Source organism: Nannobrachium achirus, assembly GCF_963921795.1.
Source record: "Nannobrachium achirus genome assembly, chromosome: 3".
Lineage (NCBI taxonomy): Eukaryota > Metazoa > Chordata > Actinopteri > Myctophiformes > Myctophidae > Nannobrachium > Nannobrachium achirus.
The window spans coordinates 50457259-50477961 of NC_137812.1; the positions used below are offsets into that span (position 1 = coordinate 50457259).

Genomic DNA, 20703 nt, shown 5'->3' on the forward strand with positions numbered 1-20703 from the left:
TTTTAGGACAGACAGTCCAGTTTTTGACAAAGCTGTCCTCCACACCCTCCTTGCCAAATGCATAATTGCCTGACTTTTGAGAGAGTGACTACAGTGTACATGTTGTTGTTTTATATTTGCATATCTCAGTAAATGTACTGTTTCATTGGGATAGATTAGAATGTCAGCTGGCAGGCAGCACATTGGCTATGAATTGCTGTGTGTGTGCATTTTGTTTTGTCATAGGCTCGCTCCCAACAGTCACTCACACAAACTGAACACTCCTCCGTCCTCCCACGTTTGTTTATGTGAAGCCGGGTCTTATGAAACTGACGCCAAGTACTGCAGCAAATAATCTGCCCGAAATTGCAGAAACAGAAAACATTATTTAACCAGCAATAGAGCAAGGAAATGGAGTTCATAAAGAAAAGTAGAGTTGACTTGACAAGTATCGTGCACTTTGCACTGTGTGTAACAGACATGATTGATGTCAGCAACAAAGGGAAAGGTGCCATAAAAAAGCATGCTTTGACTGACAAGCAATAATGACTCAATCTGAGAAGTGCAGGTAGTCCAGGTAGGCCTACGCTCTCGTCTTTTTTTCCATATTCCAGATTCACAGCCCTACTGTACACTATATTAAAAATAACCTCATGCTTTCCACACATGTACTGTATGCACCATACTGCACACAAAACAAACAAGGCACAAACTGCACACTGGGCATGAACTACTAGTAGTGAATACAGCCCTGCGCTCACTTACATTCACACATTCCTATTCCGTGTCCTCACAGAATCACAGACAACCCTGGGACATGCACTCGACACACACAAAGTCACTCCACTCCACTGACCTTTTGGATTGTCACTATAAATAGAGCATATTTCCACTCCCGAATCTATGTTACTGAGACCACTGAATTATTTAGTAGCCTAATCCATGGGGCAAGTTTTTTATTTCTCGGGGCAGGCAGCGCTATCCCGATAAAGAAATAAAAACCAGCGCTACATTAGCAACATGGCAAAGTTTGGCCTTCAAACCAACGCTTCCGAGCTTTGACACTGTGGATTATATCGGCAGAGCAAATGTTCTTCCCGTCAAGAGTATTTCCGCATGCACTCGCTGTACAGTCAGGGAACGGTCATCTTTGGGTAACTGGGCATCTCCAACTGTGAGCTTCCCCCGAACTGGAGTGGAAGTGAGTCTAGGACCCATGTCAGCTCCCTGGGTGCAGGATGGCAGAGTGAGGGGGCTTGGTTTCTGGGACCGGGGGCTGACTTTGCCATCAGCTAGTCTCCATGTTTTCATGCCCTGCTGACACCTGCCAGCAGCGACCGATGCCTCTCCCATACCTCATCCTACACACTCTTTCCCTCTAGTCTTCTTTCTCTTCTGCTCTTCTCCCTCTTTCTCCCTCTCCTCTGTATATATTGTCTTTTGCTCCCCTCCTCTCCTGCGTTCTGGGTGTCTCTCTCCCTCTACCTCTGCTCTCTCCGGCCACGCTTCTCCCTCTCGCCTCATCCGTCTCGCTGCCAGGCGCTTGTCCACTGCGCCTCACCTCTCGCTCTGTGGCCAGGGCTGCCGTCAAATAACTTCATTAGCTTTCCACCTCTGTCACGCCGGCCTGCTCCCCCTCTAACAATTGGCTGCTGTTTTCTCCGGGAGAGAGAGACAGAGAAAAAAAACGAGAGAGAGAGAGAGAGAGACAGAGGGCCTGCGCGGGGGCAGGTTGAGCGGCCGACAATGCTTGACAGTGTGCCGGACGGTGGGCAGTGATACTGACGGCTGCAGCAGGGATGTATGGACCAAGGGTCAAGCTGCAGAAGGCATTGCCGGCGGCCGCTCATGCGGAGCGGGAAAGCGGGACGACATGCAGATTAGATGTGCGATATTCTGAATGAAAGAGGAGGAGGCTGTGAGGCTGAGGCAGCTGAAGCTGTACTATGTTGACTGATGGGTGGGGCTAAAACATTTTTTTAACTAAAGCAGAGGTCTTCAACGTTTTCAGGCCAGGGACCCCTTAGTTGAGAGAGAGATGAAGCAGGGACCCCCACAACCTGTTCATGTATTCCATATAGTTTCATTGTTTGACAACACAATCATCAGTGTTTTTTGGATTTATGTCAATTTGAGTTTTCAGATATTTAACCACTTGAACCATCAATACTTAATAAAGTTGACCTTTCACTCTGTACTTGGTCTGCTCTTTTTCCCCCTCTACAAAACCTCTTTGCCAAAAATAGCAGATCTACAAGCGGTGCGAGGCGTTGTGAGCTTGTAGATCGGCTATTTTTGGCTAAAGTTCTCAGAATATGGATGCTAGGGTTTAAGTGGTTAATATGAAAAAGGAGAAAAAAGGTTTCTATCACACAAAGATTTGGAGTACCCCCTGTAGTGACTCTGAGGACCCCCTAGGGGTCCTAGACCCCCTGTTGAAGACCCCTGAACTAAAGCACAGAAGTATATTCTGCACTACGGTCATCACAAAGATAAGATAATGCACGGGAGGTCGAGTCCCTTCCCTTCTACAGGGATAGGGGGTGGCAAATTGGACAAAGATCAATGAATGTATTCAATCCGTAATTAAATGTTTGAAATGCTGTTGCTTGCAGTGAGAGACCCATTACTCAGCCACTACATTACACTGTGCCCTGCCTGCAGTAGCTCTGCATACATCAGTACTGACCTAGTCATGATGTCATGGCTTCAAATGCGTCTCATGACCTTTGTCACATGCATTTCCTGTTTCCGGTATACCCTCCACGGTGCCATCTAATAAAGCACACCGTAGAAATAATATCATTTAAAAGGAGAGATCTAGTTTATGTAGGCAAACTTGCTCATCCACAAAGCTTCAATCCTTGGCCAGTGAATCGTTGCCTCAGAGCAGTATGAAGTCACACTCAAGCCTCTCTCCCAGGACTGGATAAATAAGACAAGTACTGAGAAATCGTGACAGACACCGCATTTCCCACAACCCCCTGCGCGCCAATTATTCACACCCGGTCAGGGGGGGTCATGCTCGTTCACCCCGTGTCCCCACGGCGGGGTTAGTGGTGGAGGGTTGGGAAGGGGACAGGGATGGAGACAGGGTGGGGTATTGTCACACTGCGCTGTCATTATTAGAACTGGGGGTCTGGCGGGCGCAAGGGGTTTGTGCATTTCAAAGCGCCACAGCGGCTGGGCTTTCATCTCTGCATCAGAAATGTGGATCACACTGTACAGCTGATGGTTGTGGCAGCGTGCGAGCGTGGAAAATCAAAGGGGATTGGTCTGTGGCACCCAGAGGAAAAAGGCACCAAAAAAAAATGATATGCTTATTATGTCAGAGGTCAGGGAGAGTTCAGCGGCTCTGGACGTGCCCAGGGAACTACAGATGCAACTCCTGAGCTGCTGCCGCCTCCTCCTCCTCTCCCTCCATCTCTTTCTCCATCTCTCTTGCTTGCTGTCACTTTATCTGGCCCTTCTTTATATCCTGCATGCCAGCTTTTTATGCCCCCCACATCTCTTCCTCTCTCCCTCCCGTCTTTCTCTCCCTCGTCTTTTGCTTCTCTCTCTTCCTCTCCTTCCTCCTTGTTCCCTTGCTCCTCCCTCCCTCCATCCCTGTTCCTCTCCCCCTCTGGAATTGAGACGGGGAGACAGCGGTGTAAAAGCAGGAGGGATGAGCTACTCGTGTACACACTCTATCTGGGTTGGCAGGGAGGTCAAAAGAAATGGAGTCCAGAGCTCCCGGGAGGAACTTACTCTCCCTCTCTCTCCCCTTCCCTCCCTCTTCTCTCCGCCATTCCTCCTCTCTCTTTTCCAGACTCCCGTCTGGCCGGAACAATACATCCCAATGATCTGAGGGACAGCCTTCTTTAAGGCGCTAAAGCTTTGTTTTTTCCCTCCACAACAAGGAAAGCAACGTTTCACAACAAAAGAAAACAACGGTGTTCATTAGGAAACCCCCTACAAGTGTCCATTCCCTTCCTGCTTGATGAAATCTCCTCTCTCTCCCCTCTCTACCGATTTCCTCAAGCGACAGCTGCCCAACTAAGATGTCCGCCACTTGACACTGGGCTGACATTGTGGGGGGAGCTGTCTTGGTGCATCCACGGGGAGTTGGCTGTGCCCAGGCTTGATTGTGCAGTCTGGGAGTGTGGTGCGTCTGGCACCCAGAGGTGGGGTAGGTGGTGGGGAGGTGGGGAAAGGGGAGCATATATGTGGAGCTGTGGAGATGGAGATGGAGGGGGAGGCAACCGAAGGGAGCCCTGGTACCAAGGAGCGTCACAAGAGGGGGGGAAGTGGGACTGAGATACTAGGGCCCAAGGTGGAGGGGCCTTAATTATTTTATATACTTTAGCTATTGAAAAACAGCAGATATACAAGCTCACAGCACGCCACCGATTGTTGCGAGCTAGTAGATCTGCTATTTTTGAAAAAGTCGTGAAAATGTGTGCAAATCTTTGAATATATGTATTTTTAAGCGAACATTTGTAACTCAAATTTTGCTTCTGGAGGGTCCCTGGAACTAAATATTTTGAGATGGGAGTCTGTGGCCAAATACATATCATTTTGGGTGTCCTTCACATGAAAAGGTTTGAGCACCACTGACATAGAAACATAGGTTTTTCAAAAAACCTTAGAAGGATTTGAAATATTCAAAGACTTTCATGATTTTTTCAAAATAGCAGATCTACAAGCTGGCACTGCAGCACTCGGTGCCGCGCTGTGAGCTTGTACTGTATATCTACTATTTTTCAATAGTAAAAGCACAAAATAATTGAAGTGAATCCTTGTACCCAGGGCCCAGAATTTGGTGCGACACCCCTGCTGGTACCCTATGCCAGCTCCCCCTCCTCCTCCTCTCTTGCGCATCCTACCAGGGGTCACAGGATGGTGGCGCCAGGGGCGCTAATCATTTCAAATTATGAATTCCTTTTTAATTATGAATTATGCATACATTTTTAATTAATCTAATGTTCCCAGGTTTTTTCCCTCCCCCCTCACACCCGTACCCCTCCCACTCACCACCCCCTCACTCCTGATCTCAATCTAATTACGCAGCATTAAATGGAAGACTGGCAGCCATAGCCCTGACCCACCAGATGAACCCTGGTCAACCTTCTCCCATCAATCTTGCCGTCTTCTCAAAGTGGGCTCATCCCTTTTGACATTTGGTGAAGCGGTTGCAATGCATGTAAACACGGCCTCAGGCCCCGATATACCTGACCACAGCATGTTTGTCAAGTTTGTTTGGGGTAAAACAGATGTTTTTGTCTGTTTACAGTGATCAGTAAAGCTACAACACTTCTTACACACACACACACACACACACACACACACACACACACACACACACACACACACACACACACACACACACACACACACACACACACACACACACACACACACACACACACACACACACACACACACACACACACAACTAACAAGGTGACTGTCTCAGAAGCACACCCATCTTTATAATTCAAATAGTAAAATCAATACTAAAAGTGATAGAAGTGCGTCTTTGAGACCTGTTTCGCCGTGCAATGTATATCAATGGCGAGAATATTTTGGATTATACATTTTTAACTACTGAAGCTATCTCGCTAATATTTGGAGTTGCATGCACTGCAAGGCAACTTTGCAATCCAAATCTCAACCAAAGTCTATGCTTTGGAAACCTGAATCGATGTGCTTTAAAACTTCTGGAAATGTCATGGCCATGTTCCGCTTAATTATATTCTAGGTATATTGTGACTAGAGTTTCTCAACCTAAAAATGGGCCACTGCCACTGGCCACAGCATTTGACAGTACACACTACACAGAGATAAATGCACAAAATATGTGTGTGTGTGTGTGTGTGTGTGTGTGTGTGTGTGTGTGTGTGTGTGTGTGTGTGTGTGTGTGTGTGTGTGTGTGTGTGTGTGTGTGTGTGTGTGTGTGCGTGCGTGCGTGCATGCGTGTGTGCGTGCGTGCAGCTATCTTACAAATAACCAGAGCACCGTCCGACTGATCAACTTCGTGGGAAATTGTTTGGTCCAGCAGTTGGCAAGAATCTCTGTCTGCCGATGTGTCTGAATGTCTGTGTCCTATTTAATGCTTTGATTGATTGATGTCTTTATTGATCATTAAATAAAAAACACATGTCACATACATACATCTGTAACAAACTATCTGACCCACCATAATCAACAGGATAACGCAAAAATGATTTACAGCTAGTTTCCATTGTGGTCCTTTAGTATGAGGTGTGTATGATGTCATGTAGTGTGCTGTGCAGACTTCATGATGTGAGCAAGTCTCTGAGCACATACAGTATAAGGAGATCTATGTGTGTGTCTGTCCTTTATGCTAATATGCTCATATTATTACTTACATTTCCGTTTGCCTTATAGGCTTTGTAAACAAAAATAGAACAGATATGACAAATAACTTAAACATATAAAGAAATGACTAATTTAATATTACTTTAATAACGACACTTTTAGATAAGCTATTTTTGCCATTTTCAAAATATATATTTAGAGCGTTGTAAAGCTACAAATCCATTTGGTTGTATATGCTCTCTGAGTTACAAAAGAATGACTTTGGGTATTTAGCTCTGTATAAATCTGAGTTATTAGTGTGGTTGCAAACTTGCAATAGTGTGATGCATCACACTATTGTTCTGTTCCAACTTTATGGAGTCATCTTTAGCCAATGAGGAACCAGCATTCTCGTTGACGTCACCTTTATGCAGCTTCCTCATTGGCTAAAAGTTCCTCCATAAATATTTGCTGCTTCCTCATTGGCTAAAAATGACTCAATAAAGTTGGTGACATCACGTCACCTTCATGCAGCAACACCATTGACTTGAATTGAAAAAGTAACCCTGTTGACTTGGGAATGGGAAAAGGCAAAAACGGCAACCAAACTCGTATAGAATTTGGTAGAATGAAAGTCTAGAGAAGTGGTATAGTTAGAATAACAGGCTGGGGACCGGAGAATCGCTGGCTGGGAAGAGCTACTTAAGCCCCAATGGCTCCAGTGGAGCTGCTGATTGTTCAACGGTAGAACACTACACTTGTACTGGGCAGCTCCCAGGTGTGGAAGGGAGTAACTGAGTGAGTGTGAAGCAGGATATTAAACAGCATCTGTGCTCACTAAACTCGATTCCTTTATTCCTGGCTGAATCATGGATTTAAAAAAAATGTTCATGTAGGTCAACTACATAAGTCTCTCACATTTTGCTCCTGTCTCATCACATTTACGACATCAGTTCTTAGCTGTTAAAACTATTAGGCCGTGTTTTAATCTGAGAGGCAAATGTGGCTTGATAAATCTCGCTAAATCTCTTTCTTTCACCCGTTCATTTCCTTTATTAACTAATTTGTCCCTAGCCCAATGTACTGTATCATGGAGACATGCCATTATTTATTTGTACCACATGCTTACTTGCATATTTTCAGAACTCATGGGAACAAAATACTGTAAATCACAGTGGTTTATACATCACCATAATAGGTTCCAAATGGCTACTGAAATTTCACAGGGCAAAAATGTGCTTGTTGATTAACTACAGGTGCCTTTGTGAGTTTACAGTCGTCCTTACCAGACAGCTTCATGAGGAGGTCAGTGGCCGTCTTGGTGGTGATGTCGGGACTGAAGAGGGAGGCCACGGTGGGACCGCTGGGACTGGACCTCACCCCCAGCCCGACCCCAGAGAGGTCCAGGGAGTTGCTGCTGCCGGGACGCTCCCTGCAGAGGCTGAAGGGCGAGAGCACCGACAGGTCTCGTTCCTGCGGTTCCTCCTTGATGTGGACGTGGTTGCCGGGCGTCTCTACTGAGGGAGGGGAGGTCTGCAGGGGGGAGGACCCGGGACCGCCGCTGTCGCCCATCACGGACCCCTCGCCTTCCGTGTCGGTGGCCACCTCCTCTTTCACCTTGACATCACCGCGGGGGAAGTGCTGGTGGCAACGCATGTGGAGCTTCAGGCTGAAGTGGCGCGAGGAGGTGAAGGGGCAGAGTTCACACTGGAACGTTTCGCCTCTGTCCTGGTGTTGGTGGACCTGGGGGTTGGTTTCAGTGGGAAGGAGGAAGAGGTTTAGGTTTGGGAGATTCCAAATGTTCCAAGGCAGAAAGTTGTACGGACCTTAGACTTCATGTCACTGTCATGTCGGCTGACTGCACTACATAGACAGCCCGCAGACATTTGGTTTGGCAATTAAACTATCTCCCTGGCCAGCTCAAAAGCCAGCATTTCATCTCCACATTTTCATCTACACAGAACAGCGAGGAGGTACTGTAGGATGGGGCAACATTCCTGCCTTGAACAGGCATCCTATAAGGGTTAAAGTGCTAATGGACAATACTGCCATCAATATATGTGTGTTGTCTATTCACAGCTCCGTTACACAGCTAGTCTGTTACAGAATTTACATGAATAGAGTTAGTCTTGACCAAACATTATTGTGTGGTTAATAAGTCATGAACGTTTGGATCTTTTTCGCTGATTATTTTCAGCTTTTCAAATCAATCCCCTTCATAATGTATTAAAAAGCACTGATAAAGAAAGATAAATGCAATAAAGTTACCCGTCTTCAAGGATCAAGTCTGTGCAAGTTGATTTCCATGCAGCACTGAAATTAATGGAATTCAGTGGTTTCCTTGCAAATAAAAAACAAACTACTGTATGCTTTGGAAAATGGTCAGCAGTAATTTCAAGTATAGCGTGAGTTGTAGTCAGTATCTAACCATGCCAGACCACCAGTATGGCCCTTTAACAGTCTTCTAAAAGTGGATAATAAGATCACTTGTACCCCTTTGCTACTGTACCATATGTAAGGAAATTCCTATCTAAAGCAATGTCATGGACTGCCCTTGCCACCCACTGGAGGCAGAATTTGAGCCACTCCCTCGAGGAGTGCATGTCCCGGCAACTGCAAGCTAACAGGCAGAAGTTCTCCTTCATCCCACAGTGCCATTAAACCACTCAACTGTGACAGAGACACACTTTCCACTCTGTGCCACCACATATCTGGCCACTTCGTTTAAATGTGTCTTCCGTATGTTTCTGTGTATGGTGTTTATTGTGAGCATGGATTATATTTTTCATGCCCTGCTCTCAACAAAATGTCCTCTGAAAAATAAAGCCTTGAATGTGAGCTTGAATACATAAGATCCCACATTTTATGCTGCAATTCAGGCACTACAACCAACACGACACTGCGTGTAAATCGCGCCATGTCGGGACAGTGCAATTAGAGGTGACTTTGACCAAAGCATACGTATCCTTTTCTCGTGTCAGCAATTAGTAATGCCCCGAGAGCCATTAGAGGATGGCCACTGGGGACAGCTAATGTATGAGAGGGGAGGGGAGGGGGTCAAAGGTTGGCAAAAAAAAGGATACGAGTCACGATCATCTCACCTTCATGTGGGACTTGAGATTGTCTTTGCGAGCACAGCGGAAGGGACATAGGGGACATTGGTGGCTTTTCAAGCCGGTGTGGATGACCATGTGTCTCTTCCAGTAGCTCTTGCGTTTGATGACCAGTCCGCACACAGGACACTGGAATGGCTTGCCCCCCTCTTCAGGAGAACCTTGAGGAAGTAGAACCATGAATTGTCATTGTTTGTATTCGGAAGTGAAGAAAATAAAGACATGTGAATCATGCTTGCACAAGTGGAACCAGTGAATTATTTCCACAGACCCCTACGATGGTTTGTTGTGAAAAACAGCTTGTGCTCTTTGTTTTTAGGCAGCAGCAGACGTTGCAAGACAAGTTCTGGTGACTATCTGGTTGAACGTTTCAAGTTACAACATACCAATATTGTTGTAGTGCAGAACGCTTAACAAAGACTTGCCTCTAGTCCTGTGGTTATGAGGGCAGATGCATAGTGGAATGGTTAAACCCGGTTTCTGTGTCAGGAGCCATATGTGCCCCCTCTTTGCCAAGATTTAAATCCCACCAGAGCCTTCCCTAAAGCAGTGGTTCTCAAACCTTTTTGTGCCACGGACCTTTTAAAAATGTTCAAAAATAGCAGGTGTACAAGCTTGCAGCGGGGCACTAAGTGACGAGCTGTGAGCTTGTATATCTGCCATTGTTTAATAGCCAATGTATAAAGTATAGATACTAGAGCTGTGAAAGAATATTTTATATTTGAATATTCGTTCGAATGTTAACAATAAAAGAATATTCGATAGTAAAAAATTAAGCTTCGAATTAATTTGTATTTAATTAAAACAAATCTGCCGCAATTCTCGCAAGATTATGGGCGCATGTAACGTTAAAAGGCGGCTGGTCTCACGAGGCAGAAGTCTCCATTCGCCGCTGCAAAAGTGAGCTGATCTACAAGTCCACAATGTGTCACTGATCCAATACGTTGTTGGCTTGTAGATTAAGGGTGCATGTTTAGCGACACAGTAACTTTGGCTTCACACACTGACCGTCCGCCTCGCAGACACATTGCACACACACAGTGCTTTGCCTCGGAGTTAGACTTGCTCACGTTTAATCACACAATGTAACTTTAATTGATTCAGAATGATAACGAGTCAAGCTGAACCGGGCGATTCTTTTGGTAGTGAAGGGAAGGCAGACTGTTTACAACGAGACTTCTCCACCGAAAACACAAGCATGGATTTTTTTCTCTCACCGATCGAGTCTCAAGGTTTCCCCGCACGCAGCCGGGGAAATCCCGTTTACGGTCACGGTCACGGTAAAAGTCCCTCCGTGACACTACTCTTGTAGACTAATTTGATTCAACCCAAAACATAATCCATTGGTTTGATTATAATTGCTCGTTTCATGTCGTGGTTGTTCCAACTTCCATCACAGCTGCTGTGACGCGTCGCCTATACTCTCTTGCTTTTACCAACGCGGACTTGCGCGACCACCAGAGTAAAGCGATTGAAGTGACTAGAATAGTATAAATAGCTTACTGTTTTGACTAAGTTTGTGCTGAATAAATAATACTAGCCCTTACCCGTTCAAAGATATGAGCTTCGAAATGATGTGCAGTGTGTGGGTTATGGGGTGTGCACTGTGCATACAGTATATGAGGGATGGAAAGTAACTTTAACTGGTGCTTGCATGATAATATGTAGGAGCATCAATGTAAGAAATACCCGTTTCGTTTAATGGCTACAGAGATACTGTGTCCCCCCCCAGCCCGCCCGCCCACCCGCCTGCACACACACCCGACTGCCTTCACACACACACACACACACACACACACACACACACACACACACACACACACACACACACACACACACACACACACACACACACACACACACACACACACACACACACACACACACACACACACACACACACACACACAGAGAGCTGGTTAAACATGTAGCCTCATGCTAGATGCAGAATAGATAAGCCTCATGCTAGATGCAGAATAGATAGTAGATACACCATAAAAATGCTAATATACAGCATATGATTTGTGAAAGTGATAAACGGGCTTCACAGTTATGTCAGGTGTGTTCATATGCTAATGGTGATGCGATTTCAGATCAATTGCTCCAGCCACTGAGGAGAAACGCTGTTTCAGACAGACAGACAGACAGACAGACACTCACTCAGACATTTCGAAAATTATATGTTTGACTAGCCCTTACCCGTTCAAAGATATGAGCTCCAAAATGATGTGCAGTGTGTGGGTTATGGGATGTGCACTGTGCACACAGTATATGAGGGATGGAAAGTAACTTTAACTGGTGCTTGCATGATGTACTGTAGGAGCATCAATGTAAGAAACCCGTTTCGTTTAATGGCTACAGAGATACTGTCCCCCCCCCCAGCCCGCCCGCCCACCCGCCTGCACACACACCCGCCTGCCTGCCTGCCTGCCTGCCTGCCTGCCTGCCTGCCTGCACACACACACACACACACACACACACACACACACACACACACACACACACACACACACACACACACACACACACACACACACACACACACACACACACACACACACACACACACACACACACACAGAGCTGGTTAAACATTTTGCCTCATGCTAGATGCAGAATAGATGTGCCTCAAGCTAGATGCAGAATAGATAGTAGATACACCATAAAAATGCTAATATACAGCATATGATTTGTGAAAGTGAAAAAACGGGCTTCACAGTTATGTCAGGTGTGTTCATATGCTTATGGTGATGCGATTTCAGATCAATTGCTCCAGCCACCGAGGAGAAACGCTGTTACAGACACTCACTCAGACACTCACTCAGACATTCGCAAAATTATAGTATAGATAGTACACAGTTGGTTATGTATCCTGCTGTATATCAGTGATTCAGTGTTTGGGGGGGGTCGCAAACGTCGCCTACTATACAGGTCTATTGATATACATACTGTAGGCTTGTTTCTTTGTTAAAACAGTTGTCGAGGTGTGAACTTGGGGGGTGCAAGAAAGATCAGAAAAGATAGGCCTATGGGTCGTCGGGGGCGCGCGACCCAAGACAACGGCAACAATGGCTGTATTGGTGTGAATATAACGTGTAAAAAAAAGAAGCTCCGAACTCCGAAGTGCGAATGCTTCGAATTTTTCGAATTCTTCGAATAATTCGAATGCTCCGAATCAACGGGGGATTTTGAAACTAATATTCGAAGGTAATTTTTGGCAGATTTTGCCAGCCCTAATAGATACAGTGGTTAAAATGATGTGATGCTATATTAACTAATTTGGCTGGGGACACCCTGGAAACCACCCGAGGGGAACCACAGCCCTACAGTACCTCTCAACAGAGGAAATACAAAACATGGGAATGGAGTAGTGGAATACCAAGTCTCCCCTACTTCAAAGCTAGAATATAGGTCTTTTGGGGTATGACAAACAAACAAACCATTTAAGTCATTTAGTTACAAGTTTCAACCTGAGACTTATTTTAGTTAATAAAACATAATTCGAGCCAATCCGTATGCAATCTGTATGCAATATAATGAGCAGCACATCTTGTAGTGGTAGGATTTAGTCTCTATTCCTCCCTATTGAGAATTGTTGACCCTGGTGTCGCGTAGGGCACCCATTAGGTTGACAACGTCAATCAAGTTATCTGAAGATGATGGACTGAACAACAGATCCACACCATCTTTTATCGTAGTTCGGACATTGCTGCAATTATGTCTCCATCAGGAGAAAATGAAAATAAATAATAACGGAGTGTAGCTTTAAGGCCTACTGTATAACAATTAAGATGCCTACTGAGACCTGTGAGAGGCGTTGTCTATACGCCTAATGGCGGAAGCTGCCAGTGGAAATGGAAGCAGCAGAACAAGGAAAGTAACAGAAAAAAAGGAAAACTTGAGGTTTAGTGTCTCGATTATTGTTGTTGGCTTCATATCCGGCATCCATTACCGTTTAATTGGTCTTATTAGAGAGCGGCATGATTGCATTACAAATTCTACAAGGGGCCTGTCAGGATGGGCCCTTCATAAGTATTCCGGTGCGGTTCCTTGAAAAACATCTGGTAATCAGTGTTTGGTGAAATTACCGTGCTCAGCCATTCATTGACCCGGGGTGTAAAACCTCGAGACTGCCTATTTGCAACAATAAACCGCCATCTGCGGCCCGAGCTCTCTGCTAGCGCTGAGGAGATCACCGTGCGCACGTGAAAAACAAACCAAAAAAAAGAAAAAACTTCTGTCTACTCTAGCATAAGGTCGAGAGAAACAAAAACAGATGAAGAGGAGTGTGCAAGTCAGTCATAAGTACATGTGTGTGTGTGTATGCTGTTGATGCGGGAGCATCAGTTGGGGGGACTTACAAGCTTGTTTTTCCAAGATGTGTCACATATATACAGCATATTATGCATAGTACACTACCTATCTGTGTAATGCAGCTCTGCAGTGGAACCAGCCAGGGAGGCGCAATAAAACAAGACATGACAGTCGATAATCAAGGTCACATTTTTCAGTCTGGCGACCAAACAACTACCTGCTTTTCTTTTCTTTCTTTCTTTTTTTTTTACAGCACTGTTCGACCTTGACGGTTTGCGGGTTACAGCGGATGGCCCTCTTTAGCATGCAGATCACAGAATATTACATCGACTCGCCGCTCATCTGTCTGGAGTCAATTTGATCCAGCCATTTTAGATTTGGCGGGGTTACGACACAATCCCTCAGAAGTGCCCATCCATCTCCCTGAAAACATTCTGTTCTCCCCAAAGGCTGCTCATTTAGATCCAGCAGCACTTTCTTTGCTTCTACGGCTAGCCTCTGTATGTGTGCATGCGTGTGCGTGCGTGCAAAATCTGTGTGCCCCTCCTTATTGGGGATCTATGACGACGTCTGAGTGCACACTTGTGGGATATACTGCATGGCCATTTGTGAGTCACTCAGAGCCAGAGAGAGGGAGTGTGGGAGTGTGTGTACGCACGCGCGTGTGTGTGTGTGTTACTAAGAGCCAGAGTTTGTGTGGAGGTGTGCATTTGTGTGTGTTTGTGTGTGTGTGTTTGAGGGAAATCTCGGTGTGTGCACCCTTGTTTGACCTCTAAGTCTATGCCTGGGTGCACAGTGCATGCATGGCTATTTACTCAGAGGCAGAATACGTGTTTGTGCCTTTGTATGAATGTACATTATAGTGTGTGTGTGTGTGTGTGTGTGTGTGTGTGTGTGTGTGTGTGTGTGTGTGTGTGTGTGTGTGTGTGCACGTGCGCGGGTTCTATATCTTTGTCTGAGTGCACACTTACTGCATGACCATTTGTGAGCTACTCAGAATGAGTATGTGTGGTTCTGTGTTTACGGCTGTGTATGATTGTGTTAGAGAGAGAGAGTGTGCGTGTGTGTCTGGGTGTGAATGTGTGATAGATGTTCTTTGAGAATTGGTGTGTGTGCGTCTGTGCATGTGTGTGTGTGTGTGCGCACGCGAATGCAAGTGTAGACACATGCACGCCCGTGCGTGTGTGCGTATCCAGCCAGTGGAAACTGTGATGGGGTTGTGTTTGGCCGCGAGTCTGGAGCCGAGCAGAGAGAGAGAGAGAGAGGGAGAGAGAGCAGAGCTGATGCATGCACGGGGCTCTGGTTAGCAGGGGTTTTTAAGCCAGGAGGAGGCTGCTGAGATGGATATGGACTCCGGGGCCCCCCGCTGTGTCGAGTGCACACTGACGGGGCCCCTTTGGCAGCCTGCACATCCGAGCGCAAACGAGCTGGTCCTGGAAGACGGTGAGGTCTCCGCTGAAGTCCACCCCCCCACCCGTTGAGCCTGCAGACCTTTTTCCCAGACTCGAGGCCAGCCAAGGCTGTTTTCTCTCTCTCCCTCTCTCTCTCTCTCTCTCTGCTCTGCCACTTCAGCGGCTGACAGCTAGAAACCGAAGCTTCGCTGCTTAGGAGTTTGGCATTGGGGAGGTGAAACGGGAACTAACACACCAACTACTAGAATGCTCTGAGAGAGAAAGACACGGAAAATCCAAACTGCGCTCGTTAGAATTTACATTTTAACATTCTGTGATGTTCAGTTATTCATTATTCCTGAAATGTTCTTTGGGGAAATTTGGGGGAGACATGACCTTTTAATAAAAATGTGTCTTGAAGTTCAAAGGTCTATTTTCGTAAGTATCGTTGGCTGGAAGCAATCAGTGCTCGCTGTTACACAAGTAGCATGCCAAAACAGAGCCAGAGTTATGTCTTTAGCAGACCGTGAATGTCAAGTAGTGTGCTCCTTGAGGAAATGATGAGATTTTTGATTCATCTTAAGCAGATAAAGATCTTCAAATTCAGGTAGATCTGTAGCACCATTCTTTCCAGATCATAAAAAGGCAAAGCAAAATAAGAAACAACATTGGCAAAAATACAGACAAATGTTATTGGTCAAGAGTAGGTGTGTTCTAGTTCAGTTATGATGCTTTTTCCAATGCATGTTACAGACTCAATTGAAGTCTACTCAATGGCAGGTACTTGTCTACCACATCACTGCAGATCGTACCCACAGTGATGTCTGGAACCGATCTCAGCTATACAGTGAAATTAAATGGGGGGAAGAAGTTTCTGAAATCAGTTTAGGATAGAAATAGGCCATGCATTTGCTTAATATTGAGTAATTTCCCATTTACTAAGTCTAGTTTAAAGGTTTGTTAACAGTATTCTGGAGCTTACATGCAGAGTCTGTCATGACACAATGATGCTAGTGATGAAAGATCAATCGGTAGTACCGTCATTTTTGTCCAATGAAAATCCTGAGTTGAGCCGTTACCATGCAGTGGAAAAGTGTCATTAGTGTATTTAGTGAAATCAAGGCTACCTCTCAAACTGCCTAATACATTACTAAGACATTCCAAAACACCTACGATATTACAAATACCTCGATGACAAGCTTGACGCAATGCTCCAATATGGTCTCAATAAAAACTTTAAACAGACATATCAATGATAGGATCCATAAGCCTTATTTAATCAATTATTCTTGTGTGCTATTTGTAGGGCTGTCACGATTATGACATTTTACATGACGATTAATTGTCACACAAATAATTGCGATTAGCGATTTAATTGTGTTTTTGTCGTTGACAATTACACTTCTGTTTGGCTTTTAGGCTTTGAAGTTGCACATGGTAGATATGACGCATAACCTAAATATACAAAGAAATTACTGACATTTTTCACAACTTTATACTTAAAAAGAACATTGATAGTGGAAATAGCCGATCTACAAGCTCACAACGCGTCGCATTGTGAGCTTGTATATCTGCCATTTCCACTATTGTTGCCTTTTTTTCTAAATATATGAACATTTTTCAACATGGAAACGATTATGAAAAATAATCACAATTATGTAAATAATCGCGATTAGACGATTATGTAATAATTGTGACAGCCCTTGCTATGTGTGAGAAACTGCCGTCCTTCACACTTGGTCGTGGTCAGCACCTCTCCAGCACTGTTGTGCGTCAATGACGAGACATAACATAAATAGCATTAGAGGTTAGTTGTGTTACCTGCTTGGCTGCTGGGCTTGACCCTGCCTTTGGGGGTGGAGGGCAACAGCAGCTCCAGACCCTGGGTGGGCGTGGAGGGCGTGGACGCTTTCTGGTTGCGGTCTAGCAGGGGCTTGGTGTCCTCCTGGAGGACCCCGGCCCCAGCCAGCGGGGAGCCTTCCTTCTTCTCCGCCAGCAGGTTCCCCGCCGCCCTGGCCGCCACCTCTTTGAGCAAGGCAGCCGAGGAGGTCATGGAGACCAGGGAGAGGAAGGAGCTGGCGGAGCCCTGGTGGTGGTGATGGTGGTGGTCGGGGGTGGTGGAGGTCCCCGTGGAGGTGGCCTGGCTCCGCTCGCTGACCTTCTTGGAGAGCGCTGCGAGGGTGGAGCTGGCCGACTGCGGGCTAAACGGGGAGGTGAAGGCGTCGAAGCGCACCACGTCTTCACCGCGCCCGCTGCCTCCTCCTCCTCCTCCTCCGCCAAGGGCGGCCACCCCTGAGGAGGGTGCAGCGGACATGGAGGAGGACGAGGAGGAGGACGAGGAGGAGGAAGAGGAAGAGGATGAAGAGGAGGAGGCCACAGCGTTCTTGTCTTGGAGCACGGCGTTGGCCGCCGCCTTCAGCTTCTGGATGGCCGAGTCTGGCGAGAGGCTGGAGCCCCCGGCCGCCGAGCAGCCGGCCGGGGGCCACTTGTCCGCCACGCCCACCCACACGAAGCCACTGCCGTTGCTGGTGGCGGCCGAGGAGAAGGGGTCCAGGGGCTCCTGCTTGATTGCGGGAGGCGCCAGTGAGGCGGGCGAGGCCGAGGCTGAGCCCCCGCTGCTATGATTGTTGCTGCTGTTGGCGGCCGCTAGCTTCCTGGCTAGCGCGCTCAGCTGCTGGGCGTGGTGGGAGGACGGGGAAAGGGTGAGGGGCGGAGCCAGGCCTATGGGCGGAGAGTCCCCTCCTACTCCGCCCCGGGCCGAGGAGGAGGAAGAAGAGCGGCCCAGGAGGTCTCCGGCGTCCAGCTTGAGCGACCCGGCCTCTAGGAGGCGCCGCAGGTTGCTGCTGAGGGGTTTGCCCAGCGCCTGGCTCGCCGCCTCGCCGTACAGGGACGAGACCACCGACGAGAGGGTGTCTTGGGCGGCGAAGGCTCCTCCGTCCAGCCCCAGGAGCTCCAGGGAGGTGGCACGGTGGTGGACCGGTGTGGGGCAGCCAAGCGAGCCCTCGCCTCCGGAGGTGTCGTGGTCGGCGGACCCAGGCCCTGTGAAACCGCCGCTGTTGACGGGCCGCTCGTCGGGAGAGGAGCCCCGCTGCAGCAGGAGCTCGTCCTGCGCGTCGCCATAGGATGACGACTCTGAGCGTGTGTCGGAGGCATTCCCAAACCAGCTCTCCTCTTCCACGGGACCGGCGTCTGGCCCTCCATCTTCGTTGCTGTCCACATCTGCAGAGAGAGAAAGACATTTTTATTGGGATGTTTTACTGGGAGTAAACAGAGAGGGAATCATCAACATGTTGCTCCTATAAACAACCATCAAGCTCTCAGTCCTTGTTGCTAGCCATGACCAGACATTGGGGAGAGAGGTTCATCAACATAAGACCTCAGGATCTCAGATGATTTTAGACCACAGGATTTTGTATTTGTATTTTGTAGGAAGGACCAGGCGTCTGCATGTTGCTTTCAGACAAACAAGACTGAAGAATCACATTTTCCAGTACAGTCTGAACACTCCCCTCTTCAGACTGTACCTCACCCCCCAGCACTTTTCATTCCTTGTATCAATTCCACCGTTGCCCGTTTACAGATGCTAGTTATACTAAGCAGATGTACGTTGGTTACTTGTTCACTGTTATTTAGACAGATATATAATGTCAGCTGGTCTACAAATGCTAAGAATGTTGTTTCAGGTTGCCCGTTGTTTGGACAGATGCTAGGTTTGATGTTTACCTGGCATCCTATACTTACTTTGTAGGCTTAAAATCAGAGATCTCTGCCTACTAATCACCTGGGGACTTCTAAAGGCAAGGTAGTTGCTAGAACAGCGGCGAGAAAAGCCACTAAAAAAACTGATGCCTACTACTCTCAAATTGTTTCCACCTAGTTAGTTACTTTGTTGCACAATAATTGTTTTCTTTTTTAACTGTATTTATATGGCCTTTTACACACAGTCATTTGTTGACAAGGGGTTCATGCCACTTACTCTGAACTTGCCCTTTGTAAGCTCTGGATAAAAGGGTCTGCTTAAGTCCTAAATTGTAAATTGCATACATTTTGTTCAGCAAAAGTACAACGGCTGTTTATTCTGTGTGAGAATTGTCAACATCGTGCACCTATTCAATAACACTTAGTGAAAGGAGGTCACAGCAACCCAGGGCTGACAGCAATCACCTCGCTTTTATGCCTCCAAATCTCAGAGAGGCGTGCCATCCATTTTCCCTGCTTTTTGTAGGCTGTCCCACAGCTAAAAGACCCTTGTACCAGCGTGCCAAAACAGGGGGAGGGGGGGTCATTTTGGCTCATCATTACCTGAAGTGAGCAGTCTCAATTACCCAGCTGAGAACGAAAAGACAAAAATTGTAAACGGACCCTTTAAATTATGCCAACAGGCCTCAGTGCTCCCAGCTCCCAGGGACAACCAACTACAACCATCGACCCAACAAGCTGTGACGCAAATTCCGTTCTCATTTTCTGTCATATAAAACAAGCATCTTCCTCCCAGCCAAGAAAGAAACCAACGTCCGAGATGGCTGAGGAGCAATTTGTTTTTTTTCCTCATCCCTATTCTTTTTTTTTTTCTACTATTTTTTCGCAGCTCGGGTCTATCTGGAGGAAGCCTAGTACAGGGGTTACCATGACGACGGGTCCTTCTGGGAGGCTAGACAGCACAGATTAGGGTAATGGAGGTTACAGCGCCAGATTAATATGCATGAGCCTGCGGATACCACCGGGGAGCCAATAAGGATAGGGTTAAGGTCAGCGGGGGTCATTAATATACACTTGGTGTATCAATATTCATAAGCAAAACATTACAGCTTGCCAGACAAGGGCGAACAGAGGAAGAAGTGAATCTTGCTTGATACATATTAACTAAAAAAAAAGAAAGAAAAAGAAGAAAAAAAAACTCCATGAGAATGTGTTGGGTAAAACAGAAGAAAGAAAGAAAAAACACCAACAAGGCGTCGGAAAAGGGAAATGTCAAAACTTTGCATGTGTTTGTTTCTGTTCCAGAGGTTAGCGTACGGAACCTTAACAAAATATGATTCTATGTGTTTGAGACAGGAGAGGTTACAAGGACAAACGGGGCATTGAGTACAGTGTAAAAATACGATAAGTAGGAATTACAATGAATTACTAGGGTCTGCCGTCTATCTCTCTCTCTCTCTAACACTATCTAAGACTCCCTATTTTCTCCACTACTTTCTCATTCTCTTTCGTACTCTGGCTCTCTCCATCACTGTCTCCCTCTCACTCTTCCCGTCCCTCTCGCACGCACACGCACACGCGCACACACACACACACACACACACACACACACACACACACACAAGCGTGCTCTCACATGTGCATGCACACATGTACTCCCTCTCTCGAGTCTCTCTCTGAACCCCACCACACGCACACACACGCACGCACACACACGCACAGCGCACACACATCAATCCTGTCATCACCGTGGCGACCTGACAGGATCCTGGTGGGCTTCTCTGTTTACAGGCAAAGGAGAGACGGTTGCCAGGCAACGTGTGGCCTGCCGACCTGTAGGGATTGTTAGGGTTTGGTTCACATCTGTCTGGTCTGGGTGACTGTAATGATAATGCACTATTATTACC

The 20703-nt window shown here is 46.7% G+C and overlaps 1 protein-coding gene across 1 annotated transcript in view; it reads right to left on the reverse strand.

Annotated features, from left to right (window-relative positions):
- The window catches only part of znf827 (zinc finger protein 827), a 144594-nt gene that overhangs the window by 81217 nt on the left and 42674 nt on the right, over positions 1 to 20703 (reverse strand). Inside the window, exons 2-4 of the mRNA XM_080722261.1 lie at positions 16919 to 18316; positions 9381 to 9553; positions 7566 to 8022 (exon numbers count right to left, since the gene is read on the reverse strand). Coding sequence (XP_080578387.1) covers positions 7566 to 8022; positions 9381 to 9553; positions 16919 to 18316 — 2028 coding nt within the window. The remainder of the gene's footprint in view (positions 1 to 7565; positions 8023 to 9380; positions 9554 to 16918; positions 18317 to 20703) is intronic.